The following is a 13425-nucleotide window of genomic DNA, read 5'->3' on the forward strand; positions in this document are numbered from 1 at the left end:
AGACTCAGAACTGAGGAAACCAGGTTTGCAAGGGGACACAGCACATCCAGGATGAAACCACGCTGTTGGTGCTCCTTGTGTTTTTGTGCTTTTGCTCAGAAAGATCCTAGGCAATGTGTGGACAGCATGAAAGGGTGGCAGACCAAAGGACAGTGACTGGGACAGCATATAGGAGCATGGTTTGTGGCAAGGGACAGGGGCAGATCAGCAGGGCTTGGACACAAGCCAGAACCCCTGAATTGTCCCTACTCTTGTATTAGGGAAACACTTGCACATGGCTCCAGACAGGTCCCTCGTATGTTAGCTCTCCTGCAGGCCATAGGAGACCAGGTCATACCCCCTCAGATAGTGGAGAGCTGAGCTGGGGGTGAGGGATAGGGGAAAAGCCCAGAGCTCTCTGTGCTCTGAACTTGGACCAGACTTCCCAGAGGGGCCCATTGGATCCCTCACAGATCAACAGACTGGAGATGGGGATGGGACATGGTTCTGCATGTTGGAGAGGACCATACAGGTCAGCAAATCTGGGATCCTGCAGGGTGTGAGACAGCGAGCTGCCTTGGCCCAAGCATGGGGCTGGACCTGGGCAGATCTGTCACAGAGCTGTGAGCTCCAAAGGATGGAGAATCCAGCCCTTTCCGGGCTCTGGAGCTTGGCAGTGCCATGACACCCCACGGTCATTCACACTTGTGGCAATGCCAACACGTCTTATTGCTCAGCTAAATTTGCTTGGTGCCAAATTCTGGCCACTGGCTCTTGTTCATGTCTAACACCCATCACTGGCTAAGCTGAGTCCAGCACCCAGCTTCTCAGCAGTTCATCCCAGGGCATGCACGTGGGGACGCGTGGGGGCCCTGCTGCTTCTTGCCGCTGGTGAGGGAGCTGGCTTCCCTCCCAGGGCAGGGGACAGGAATGAGAAGAGGGTGGCATCCACTGCAAGACGGGGCCTGCCTCGCAGCTCACGCATGGTCCACGGCCCAGCACCTGCCTCCCCACCCTCTCACCGGCTGCACCAAGTGTGGGGGCCCCTTTGCTCCATGGTTGGCCTAGGCCAGGGCTTGTGCGATCCTGCTCTAATTTGAATTGCACTTGCCCTCCTTCCCCCCACCTCCACTTATCTCCTGGGGCACAGGGGAGATGGGCAGGATGTCCAGTCCCCCATTTTACCCTGAGACCCTTGGGCATCCCAAAGATAGAGGATCAACCCCTGGGGCATGCAGCTTGGGTCATACTGGCTGCACGGCAGCCTGGAGGCTGCAGAAATGAGCTAGATATTGGTCTAAAACGGTGGTCTCCTTTGAATGGTACTGAGCACCCCCAGCTTCCCTGGAGGAGTCCCCGGGGCTCAGCACTGCACTGGAAGGGCAGATGGGTGGCGGCTGGGCAGGCTGGTGCCAAGCTGAACTTGGGAGTGCAGCCTACATTTGTGCCCGGTGTGGATGCCAGGCTCTGGGGATCTGAGCTGCCGCCTCCCAGCCTTACGCTGGCTCCTGCCACCCAACTCTCCCTGCCAGGTCCCAGCAACGATGCCAGGCACAATCTCGCCAGACAGTGTCTGTCCGGTCAAAAGGACACAGGGAAAATGCTCCGAGTGCAGCCAGTACAGCACTGCCAGATGCAAATTGATAGTCAAGTCACTCATCCAAACAATGGGGTCCGGCTAATCCTTCTACAATGGGACTAATTGCTAATCAGACCGATTTCACACTAGCTGTTCCCCTGACAATGAGGCTCCGTGGAGAAGGGCTCCTCAGGGGGTGAGGAGGCTTCTTGGGAGCACCACAGATCCCGCCAGCCCCCAGGGCCAGGCGCTGCACCAGTGACCGTCTGGGCCAGCCTGCAGCAGATGGGCACCGGGATGGCACTGGGGTCTGCTGTGCTGGGAAAGCCTCCAGCAGCCAACTGCTAGGACCTCCTTCCCCGTGGGGCTAGTCCAGGCTCTCTGGGCTCCAATCCCCCTCCCTTCTCCCCCCAAATCTCTTGGCTGCCAGGGTCTAGAGGTGCCTGAAATGATGGAGAAGTGTCATGTCACAACAGGGAGCCCTGGCATGGTCTGGATGTGGTCTGGAGGCTGAGGTGCAGAGCACGGCAGGGATGTGGTTTGGGGCCGTGGAGCTGTGTGGAGCGATGCTGTTGGGGGGGGGCAGCGTGGATCAGTGGTCAGTGCTCTGTCAGCCAGGCTGTGTGACCTCAGGTGAGGGGCTCTGCGTGAAGGGATGGAGGTGGGACGTTAGCAGCATCTCCCTGCTCTCTGCCATCTCTAAGAGCTCGTCCCCAGAAACTCCAGCCGCTGTGAGTAGGGGTGATGTTAACCACCCCAACGGTGCACCCACAGGCTTGTGTGATGAGTTGTCAGTTATTTGTATGGCTGTGCCCAGGAGGAGCCAGTCACATGTCTCTGCTTGTCCAGGAAGGATATGCATTGCAACCTCCTGTCCCACCATCTAGGCCTGGAGAGCTCTCCTGTGGGCAGGGACCAAGCCCTGTGCTCAGTCACAGGCCCGAGGGCAGTGAGGTGAGGGCATGAGGGGCTCAGCCCTGCATGCAGCATCACCCTGGGGCAAGTGGTGCTTAAGCCCAGTGCTGGGTTGGCTGTGTGCCGCCTGCAAATATCTTGTTGTGCCACTGGAATGGGGGGACAGGGCAGAGTGGCATGGGGACAGACAGGGAGACAAACGTGGTCATCCTTGCTGGCTGCAAAGGTCCAGGCTGGTGTGTGAAGTGGTGCAGGGCTGGAGGGCAAAGAGGGACAGAGAGGTATCGGAAGTGCAGTGGGGCACTGGCCACTGGCACCTGCTTTTGCATGCTTCCCCCTGCACCCTGCCCAGCTCTGCCAGAGCACTGGACATATCCCAGCTGAGGCAGCTGCTGACCAGCGTGGCTGACAGCCCTGCTGGCTCTCTCCCTGTCCCTGATGTCCCGTGCACATCACTGCACTGCCAGGGGCTGCCTGAGAGCTAAGCCCCGGTTTCCAGGGTGTGCAATCAGGTCTTCCCCCCCCCAGTCCCTGGCTGGGTGCTGTGGGCCGAGGGTTGCTCGTGAAGCTGCCTGGGGGCTGCTGGGGTGGTGTCAGGCAAAGCTAGTGTCTGCCTGCGTGGTGCTAATAAGCTCTTGGCCCGCCTCTGTGCAGTCAACTGCCCTGCTGAGGTGCACCCAGAGTCATGGCCAGCCGAGCGCATCCGGGTGCTAATGAGGAGAGAGCCAGACTTGCCGCGCCTTGCACTTAATTGCTGCAGTCTTTTGGCTCTTAATGAAGCTCTGTTGCTGAAGCTCTGTAGCTCTGGCAATGGCCTCCCCTCCCCTCCTCTCCCTTGGGCAGCCTGACCCTGCCAGCTGCCCTCAGCCAGCCTTGTCCCCTGCCTGACGCCAGCCTGGCCCTGGCTGCAGCCTGGGTGGTGCTTGGTGCCTGGGTGTCCTGCATTGGAGGGGCTTAAACAGGAGGGAGGCAGTGGCTGAGGAGGAGCGTGGCACTGGGCTGATTGTCATCCCTGTCCGGTCTTGGCATTCCCCAGGGATGCTGGCACTAGCAACTCCCTTCACTCTCTCCCTGTTGCCCCAGCCAGTGGCTGGTCCGCAGGGTGCTGGCCTGATGCTTGCCCCGGGGCAGGGCCAGTGCAAGATTGGCAACTCTTCTTGCCACCTCTGGCTGAGGGAATGCTGTGCCCTCTCCTTGCCTGGGCTGCAAGTCTCTGGGCAAGGACCTTTCTCTTTCCCTCCCTGCAGTCGAATGGTCTCAGGGCTCTGCAGCTGCAGCCTGGCTCCCCGCACATGGGCTGGACCTGGTGTCCCCCAGCATCCCCACACTGCTTCCACCATTGGGGAGGCTGTGACCACACATCCCACCAGCGAACCAGGCTCCACGCTGAGGGAAGGACCCCCAAACACCCGACACCTCTGTCCATGCTGTGCACGGCACCTCAATCACAGAGGGCTGCAGCTCACAGACTGAGCAGACTCAGGGAGGGCATGGGGCCCGGCATGGGGCTGTCAGCTCTATGGAAAGTCCCCAGTCTTGCATGAGCTGCCCAGCAGCCCTGCCAGGAGAACAGCCACTGCCACGTGGCTCCCTCAGGACATACCTGGGACCTTGTCACCCAGTGAGGATGACAGTCACACCGGGAGGGTGGCTGTGAGTGCCATGTGCTGGTAGCAGCAGCAGAGCCGCATGTCCTAAGTACTGGTGCTGCATTACTCATGTGCTGGGAGGGCATGGGGAACCCCACTTGCTGGGGCAGAAAAAAAAGCCCAGAGCTTTCCTTCCTCTTCTCTGCCAAGTGGGCAGCCCCAGGCATCAGCAGGTTGGCTGCTGGCTGCTCTCATCAGCCCAGGCCAGGCCCTGCTCGGGTGTCCCCAACCCCCAGGTGTCCGTGTGTGGGTGCAAGACAGCATTGCTGGGGCTGAGCTGGCCTGTGGGTCTGGCCCTGCAAATGTGCTGCCACTGTGTACACTGTTTATGTCCTCTGCCGTTCACACAGTGGCTTAGTTGCATGGTGGGGAGCATGGGTCATGGCATAGCTCAAGAGAGAGGTCTTTGTAAGGCGGGAATGGAAGGCTGTCCCTTGGCTTGCTCTGGCTGAGGATGCTGAGAGACAGTGCGGACAGCCAGCGCCATGGAGAGGGCAACAAGGCAGACTGTGTCCCAACCTATTCCCTGCGCTGTGCCAGCCCCAGCCTGCCCTGTTCCTGGCTGTGCAGTGGGGCTGTGCAGGAAGGGGTTAATGGCTAGCCCATACCTGCAGTTGCATTTTAAAGATGTGAAATTAAAGCCCGTAATTTATTCTCCCCACACACGAAGGAGCAATTAGTTCTAAACACGGCTTAATCAGTCAGCGCGAGATTGATTTCTGTAGACTTGGATTTGGTGGCTGCTGGCGAGGAGCCAGCCTGGGAGCAATCTCCAAATAAATGAAGTGCAGAGAAGTAAGCCATTACATAATATGATAGATGAGGCTGGAACTCACTCGCCTCTTCATTAGTATTCCACTGTACGCCGGCAAAGGCACCAAACTTTCTCCCCAGCACCTTGGTTTTCCCGCCTCCTCATCTCTCTACCCTTCCTGCAGCTCATCTGGGGCCAAAGCTTGGGCAGAAAGAGCCCGCATGCCTCCCTTCGGCAGCCCATGTCCCCTCTCTGCAAAGTCCCTTGTCCTCAGGCAGGCAGTGCCAGCACAAGGGTTTCTACACCTTGCACCTACTCCTCTCTGCTCTGCTCTTCCCTGGGCTCTGTGTCTTGCCTTTCTCCTTTGACCACTTGGGAAACTGAGGCACAGAGTACTAGGACAGCTTCCAGTGAGCTACATCAAACCAGCAGGCAAGAGCCAGATATCCTCACCCTCTTTGGTCATCAGTCCATCAGTCTGAAGACGTCACCTCAGCATTACCTGAGCCCATCACCCCACAGGGTAGTGGGCAAGGTCCCTGACTGCTGGGTGGTTCGAGGTCTGTGGTTGATTCCCACCTGGAAACTGGCCTGAGATGGGCTCAGTGATGCATGGACTGTGGCCAGACCTGGCACAGCTGGGGCAGCCTGGTCTGACCTGTTCCTGCAGGGGCTGGGGCAGCTCATGCAGTTCCTCACTGTGCTCTCAGTGCAAATGTGGAGGAGCTAGGCATACTTGCATTGGGAAGGGGACTCATGTGCGAGCTTCCTGCCTCCTCCTGCCTTCTTCAAGAAGCTCCCTGCTCCAGCCAGATAGCTATTCAGAGCTGCAGCAACAACAAAGAACAAGAAGAGCAGAATATTGCTCTCAATAAGAAAATCTCTTGTGATGCTGGATGTGGATCCAGAATGCCAGAGGTGTATGGGGAAAGCATTCCCTGACCAGCTCTTGTGTTGGCAATGGGGTTTGCAGCTGGATTTGCAAATCCTCTGTATGGTGGTATCAGAACCCCTTGGGCAGGGTGCTGCCTGTAGAGAGCTAACTCTCCTCTCGAGAGAGAACTGCTAGCCAGGCTGTGGCTGCTGCAAGTGTGCTGCTCTCACTGGAGTTGTGTTTTTGTGCAAGACTATCCTTGGATTGCTAGTTTTCAAATGTACTGCAGGGGTTGAGACCGTGGCCCATTCTCAACCATGGCTCCAGCACTGTGCAAGTCCCACATGCCTGCTCTCTGTGTCCCTGAACCTAAACCTTTTCTAAATGCTCCCATTTCTGCCACACAAACTGCAGAGAACCAGTCTCTCAGTTTGGGTCCCTCTCCCCACTTGCTGGGTAGAGCAGGTCTTTCAGGGACAGGATGTCTCTCTCTCACATAGGGTTGATGCTTTGCTTTAAACTACTATGGAAGCTTCCTCACACTGTGGGAATCATATTTCTTCCTTCCTGGTGATGAGAGAGGAGGGGGAGCTCATGATGCCAGGCAGGGAAAGTGGTTTGGAGTCAGCATGGACTACAATCCTGAGTGTTGGTACCCAGCAGTGTATGGGTGGGTGAACGGTGGTCCATCTGCCCATGGAGCTGATGAGGGAGCAGGCCACAGGAACCTATGGGTGCCTGGCAGTGGGGAAAGCAGGCTGGGACCTCTGCAGAGGTGACAATGTGCTGGGCTGTGCTGGGAGCATCTCGGTGGGCTCTTCTGGGCTGTGTGGGTGGCCTGGGCTGGGCAGGAGAGAGAAGTCCAGAAACTCCTCATTGACGTCCCTGGCTTCGGTGTGGAGCAGGGCCCGACTGCCCCTGCTCTTGCTGCCTCTGGCACCTTTTCGTTCCCCAGGCTCCAGCAGGGCCGCTCCTGACTCCTGCCAGTTGAGAAAAGCTCCCCAAGACTTGCTTCTGCCTGTTGTGGGGCTGGTACAGGTCCTCTGGGCATGTAAAGACTCCCCTCACACTCCCCATCATGACTGCAGTTACACTTACAGATCCCTTTGCTGATAGATGCAACAAAGGGCCAAGGACCACTGGTCCTGGAGGTAAAATGCCTGGCAGTGCCATGGGTGAGACCGACCAGCTGAGCCCTTGGAGCCCCAGCAGAGCAAAACCCCTCTGCCTCAGAAAGCTGTGGCAACCCAGAAGATGGAGTCCAGGTCCCCTGCACCACCCTGCGCCCCCTCCAGCCCCACAGGCAGTCCCCACTGTGCCCATGGTGCTGGAGCTGATGCTGACCAGCTCTTCTGTGCTTGTTGTCTCCGCAGAACTCCATCCGACACAACCTCTCCCTGCACACCCGGTTCATCCGCGTGCAGAATGAGGGCACTGGCAAGAGCTCCTGGTGGATGCTGAACCCCGAGGGTGGTAAGACCGGAAAGACGCCCCGCCGGCGGGCAGTCTCGATGGACAACAACAGCAAGTTCCTGCGGATCAAGGGGAAGGCCAGCAAGAAGAAGCAGCTGCAGGTGACGCAGGAGCGTGGGGAGGACAGCCCTTCCTCCCAGCAGGCCAAGTGGTCAGAGAGCCCTGCTTCCCACGCCAGCGATGAGTACGACGCCTGGGCAGACTTCCGGACACGGGCCAACTCCTCAGCCAGCACGCTGAGTGGGCGCCTCTCGCCCATCATGTCCAATCATGAGCCAGATGAGTTGGAGGAGGACGATGGTACCCCGTCCTCTCCTCTGATGTACCCCAGTCCCTCCAGCACCATGTCTCCTTCCCTGAACGCCCGTTGCTCTGTGGAGCTGCCCCGGCTGACCGATCTGACTGGCACCATCAGCCTGAATGAGAGCCTCGGGGAGAGCTTGCTGGATGACTTGCAGGATGGCTATAACATGAGCCCTTCGCAGCAGCTCCCCCCTGCTGCCCTGCGGCAACGGAGCTCCAGTTTCACCTTCAACTCCAAGTGCTCCACCATGGGGGCTGCCACCAACACATACTGCGGGACTATCTACAGCCAGCCGGCCATGAGCCTTATGCGCCGCCTGCCCATGCAGACCATCCAGGAGAACAAGCAAGCCACCTTCTCACCAGTCAGCTCCTACAGGAACGCCTCACTGCAGGACCTGCTCTCCTCCATCTCCTATGCGCACAAGGAGAGCATGGTCCAGGGGGACCTGCCCCTGCCGCAGGCCAGCCCCATGGTGCCGGCCCGTGGCCACAGACAGAACCCACTCCTGTGTGGGAGCGGGGAGCAGGGCTTGTCCTCCTACCCGGCCCACTCGGCCTCTCTCATGAAGAGCAACACTTTGTACCACCCGTCACCAGCCAGTCACCACCCTGCGGTCAACACCAGTGCCTTAGCTAATCCTGTCAGCCTTATGAGCTTGCCCAGTGACACATGCAGCATGACAGCCATGCCGCACCATGGGCATCTGCATTCCTACGCTAATAACCAAGGGGCACACATGAGCTTGCTGGATTCACTGCAGGGCCCCTACCCAGGGGTTGTCCATCCCCCTGTGTTGGGCCAAGACAGGTTCCCAGCAGACCTGGACCTGGATATGTTCAACGGGAGCTTGGAGTGTGACGTGGAGTCAATTATCCTGAATGACTTTATGGACAGCGATGAGATGGACTTCAACTTCGACTCAGCTCTTCCACCGCAGAACGCGCTCAACATGCCCACACTGCCTGGGGGCCCACAGCCCACTAATCAGAGCTGGGTGCCTGGGTGATACATGCCCAGACACTTGCCACCAAGAAGTCACAAGGGGAACATTGAGACTAACTTTTTTTTTTCCTTTCTCTTCTGCCTTTATTTGTTAAGATGGGCTAGAGCCATCGGTTTAAACTTGAGATCAACACTAAACACAAACCATAGGGTCAAACATTGATAGAGGCGTAGGGCCTGGCCCCAGCCCCTAGCCAGCCAGATGGGAATGGCTGGGCATACCACAAAGCTAGCGCCCGATCTGCTGGGGTCCACTGCCCTGTCAGGTCCTCCCACTAGCACTCGCCAGAGGAAGCAGGGTGAGCAGGCGGGAGAGGCAGCTGAAGCCGCGTGCGGTTCCCCAGGGCATGCATGGGGGAGCAGGAAGGAAAAGCCTTTCCAGACAGTTCAAATGCCCCGCTGTGCTGGTGTTGGTTTAATTTCTCCTTGTGTTGGTTGTCCTTGGGCTGGGTGATGGAGTGGTGACGGCTGGTGGTGTAGGACTCCCCTATGTGGGCATTGCTAGTGCACCCCTGCCTGGAAAGGGACCCTTTTCTCTGAGCCACCTCAGAAAATTATGTCTCCAAGAGGAAGTGTCAGGAGCAGGAAACCTGCTTCGGGGCAAGGTACCTCACTACCATCTAGATCATTATGGGGATTTGAGCTCTGTGGAGCTCAGCCCTCAGGCTCTTCTGCTCGCACACCCAAGCCATGTCCACTGCAGCGGTTTCCTTGTATGGCTCCAGGCAGATTTTCTTACCAAATAGTGAGAAGCGGGGGTTGGTGATGGCGGGAAGAGTATGAACTCTGCAGCAGTAGCAGCTGGGCCAGCATTTTGGCAGCCAATGCATGCACCAGCCTATTCCAGTGCTAGCCAGGGGCTCTGGATGCCTTGGTCACAGGCATGTGTGTCTGCAGGAAAACAGTAGTACCAGGCACTGCCTGCCCAAAGCACACGTGTGCACACTCTTGCATGTGTGGTACACAGCTCTGCCTGCCCTGGCACACAGAGGCTGTGTGTGAATGTGGCCCTGCTAAGAGTGACATGCTGCTAGCCTGGATTCCCTGTGCCAGAGGCAGGCCAGGGGGACTTCACAGGGTCGGGGGGAGGGGGCGTATTTATTTGATTTCATGCACTCTTTTGCCATTGAGTTATTGCATTGGGAGAAAGAGTCCAGCTTAGGGAGAGAGGAGAAGAGAGCCCATGGGCAATGCATGTGCCCATCACAAGTCCCATCTTGGCTCAGACATGGCTTTGGGTGTTTAGTGCTGGGGCCTTTAACATAAGTTGGGGGACTGTGATACTGATCATCCTTGGGAAGGGTGCCTGTGTGTGTGTGTGTGTGTGTGTGTGTGTGTGTCAGGAGGGATGTTGTGGCCAGACCTCTAGAGAGAGCATAGTGTCTGTCCTACCACTCGTGAGGGACTCCAGGATTGCTCAGACAGTGTGACCCACGCTACTTGCCCCCATGCTTGAAGGACAGGAAGCAGAGAGGTGCCACAGGGCTCACAGCCACCGTGCGAGCTCCTGGAGATCATTAACTGTTCCAAGAGTGACTCCAGCCAATAACCAGCATGCCTGTCCGTGAGGGCTCACCACGTTGTGCTTGGGCTGACAGGAGAGCAGGTCAGGGCACAGAGGCCAGGGAGGATGTCAGTAAGAGCTGTGTGTTGGGAGCCCAAGTCTGCCTCACACTGTTCTGCAGGGCAGGGATGAACCAGAGCCCTGGGCTCATGGACCTGTTGTAATCCTGCACAGCTGGGGTGAGGGATCCTTGCTCTGGGGCAGCCCAGCTCTTGATGCATCAGAGCCTCTGCCCTGGTCTTTGGAGTGGGGCACCCAGGCAGTCTCATGGGCAGCTGGAGAGGAGGTGCAGGGGCTAGGAGGAGAGGGCTCAGGGAGCTGCTGCTCTGTCCTGTTGGGCTCTCTGCACAGCCCGTCTTCCTTTTGGGCATCACAGACTTTCCCTTAATCCCCCTGACCCTGGATTGCAGCAAAGGTTATTCTACTGGATTGGCATGTTTCCCCTGCTCAGCTCTTCCTTTCCCACTGCAGCACCACCTTGTGTATTGTGGTCCAGGCGCTGGGTCCCACTGAGCCAGAGGGGAAGTGCAGCTGCTCAGAGCTGGGGCAGTGTGGGACCCGCAGGTGGGTAGCCCTCACACTCCTCTCCTGACCCATGCCTGGGGTATGTCTGTGGCAAAGTGTGACAGAGGAGCCCCATGTGCCACCGCTCACCTTCGCCCTGGGCACACGGCGGGCGTAGTCTCTAAAGACATTCTTACAGGTTAATTATGTTTACATTATTTGATCATGTACAGAATTTAATATATTCTATTATATATAATCTTTCTTGAATGCTTTTTTAAAAAGGATTATTCTTTGGTCAAGATCATTACTGCATTTGTTTTATACATCACCTCTCGTTTCAGGCATATTTAAATCATTGGAAACCAATTACAATTGCAAGTGGCTATTTAATACCTGGCACCCCAGCTCTGCACGTGGGGTGCAAAGGACTGTTAGTGAAGAAAGGTAGGGAGGGCATATGAGGCTGCTGTGGGAGAAAGCGTGTTCTGCCCCCCAAACATGGGAGAAAGGAAAGGGGCCCTGACTCTTCCAAGCAGCCGATCTTCAGGCACACATCCAGCAGCACACCAGCATGCAGGGCAGCATGGGCGAGTTGGGGCTCACCCTGGCGATCAGGTTTTGCAGATGGGTTGGCTGGATGAGCCAGCTTCAGGACCTCCCTTTCCACCACTGTGGGTCCCCCGCTCCTGGCAGGGTGTTTTCACTCCTGCTGCTGGCAGGGAGCTGAGCTCTGACACCAGGTTGCTTAGGTGCAGGGACCCTCACAAGTCCCAGACACGGGCCATCCGTCGAGGTGGAGGGGAAGCCACACCAGCAGTAAGAGAAAAGCCCCCCTGTCCCATGCCTGCCCTGCTCCTCCCTGCTCGCCTCACCCTGCCCCGCAGTGTGGTGCACCTGGGCATCCACCCCCGGGGCACGTCTTATTGCAAAGGTGTCTTTGTGGTTCGTGACCGTGGGGTTGTCGTGTGTGCGGTGGAGTCGTGTTGGTAAGCGTCGTGTGTACAGTCGTCGTGCAGTGCGAGGGACAGCGGGCAAGAGGAGGCAGGAAGCAGGCGCAGATGGCGCAGGCCCAGCTGTTGCCCCCCAAAGTGACTGGGACCCCAGAAAGGGGGGTGGGCAGTGGCCAGGGGTGCATGGCTGCAGGGGGAGGTGAGACGGGCTGGCCCCGCAGCTGCGGAGGAGAGTGGAGCTGAGGGGCTGGGGTGTGCCTGGACCACGGTGCCTGCGCACCCTTGCGAGGCCGCGGTGCAGGGTGAACCGGCGCGCAGGGAGCCGTGCCCCAGCCCCATGCCCAGCGCGGGGACGATGGGGCTGAGCTTTGCGCACGCCGGCCACATAGGTCTCACGCGGAGCCTCAGAGGCGGACGGCTCGGCCGTTCCCTCCGCGGCTCTTGCCACCCTGCTCCTGGCACTGCTACGAGCGGAGAGAAGGGGAAACCAGAACTTCATCCCGCTGTCTCGTGGGGACGGAGCCGGCGGCAGAGGCTCAAGGTTTCGTCTCTGGAAACGGCTCCCCAAGCACAGGCCGCCTCATGCCATCTCGCTTGGCTTTGGCCTCCCCACGCTCCATCTCCCCCTCTCCTTCCCGGCCTCTGCCGACCCCGTCCATCCCTGGCGGCCCCGTCTCTGCCCCACAGGACAGCCTTTCGGGGCAGGAAGTACCTGCCTGCTCCCGGCCCTGCTCCCAGCGAGCCCGAGCCCTGCCCGGAGCAAGGAGCCAGTGCTGAGGGGACACTGAAGGGGCCCCACCGGTTTGCTTCATACGACGGTTTCAGTTCGTTCTTTCCCTCGTATTTATAACTGTACAGACTGGGGGGGAGGGTCTCTGACAGGCGTCATCTCTCACCACACATCTATCGTAGGCAATGGTAACTTTCTTGATCGTGCTATTAGAGTTTGTGTATGTGGCAATGTAAAGAACTGTGTATAGTGCATTGTACAGCATATTTTCATGAATAAAATTGTTTTAAATATTACAAGGCTGGGCTGCTGGCATCAATGCTTATGTGTGTCTGGGCCAAGCTTGGAGGGACAGCGCTGGACCAGAGGTTGAAGCTGGAGGGGCCTGGGGACATCTCCTGAGCCCACTGAGGAGAAGACACGATGTTTGGTCAAATGGCGCTTGCTCCCACACCAGCGACAGTGGAGCCATGCACTCGGGCCCGCTGACGTCAGGGTAGCCCTGCTTGGTGGATCCCTTTGTAGGGGACATGGAGCATGTCCTATGGCTCCACCAGCCTGGGACACAGGCAGTGGAAGTGGTCTGGCCCTGCCCAGCCCTGCCCAGGAGAGACTCTCCCTGTGCTAGAGCCTTTCCAACCAGATCGTCTTGGGTGTGATGCTGCTGAGGATTTAAAAGGACCCACCGTCCCAGTCATAAAACAGCCTGTAAAACAGGGATGGGTACCAAACCCATCACACACCCAAAACTTGTGCCAGCCTGTGGGAAAAATAGTTTTCTACAGTATCTTGACATTTTTATTGATATTAAAATATATATATATATATTTAACTGACTTTAAACTTTTACTAATAATTTCTAAGATTGACAGGCTGCCTCAGCATCACCACCAGCCTTGTGCTGCCTGGTACGTTCATGGGTGACTCTGTACAGCTGAGTAGAGAGGTTTGTGCTCTGCATCCACTGCCCCTTCTGCTCCCTGGTGAGGCTCCCTAGGTGCAGCCCCCAGCCGCTGGCCTGGAAGACCCCTTTTCAGCAGCTGTTTGTGCTACTTGGACGGAAACTCACCCTTCTTGTGGCTGAGTTTATTTCCCACCCTGGGAAAAATTCCTGAAGCCTCTGAAGTGACTAGAGGATGTGG

At 57.6% G+C, this 13425-nt stretch overlaps 1 protein-coding gene across 1 annotated transcript in view; it reads left to right on the top strand.

Moving 5' to 3' along the window:
* The window catches only part of FOXO6 (forkhead box O6), a 52868-nt gene extending 40319 nt beyond the window's left edge, over positions 1-12549 (top strand). The window contains exon 2 of the mRNA XM_067311359.1: positions 7124-12549. Coding sequence (XP_067167460.1) covers positions 7124-8536 — 1413 coding nt within the window. The 3' untranslated portion in view covers positions 8537-12549. The remainder of the gene's footprint in view (positions 1-7123) is intronic.
* Positions 12550-13425: the final 876 nt, after the last annotated feature.

The sequence above is a fragment of the Apteryx mantelli genome, chromosome 27, assembly GCF_036417845.1.
Source record: "Apteryx mantelli isolate bAptMan1 chromosome 27, bAptMan1.hap1, whole genome shotgun sequence".
Lineage (NCBI taxonomy): Eukaryota > Metazoa > Chordata > Aves > Apterygiformes > Apterygidae > Apteryx > Apteryx mantelli.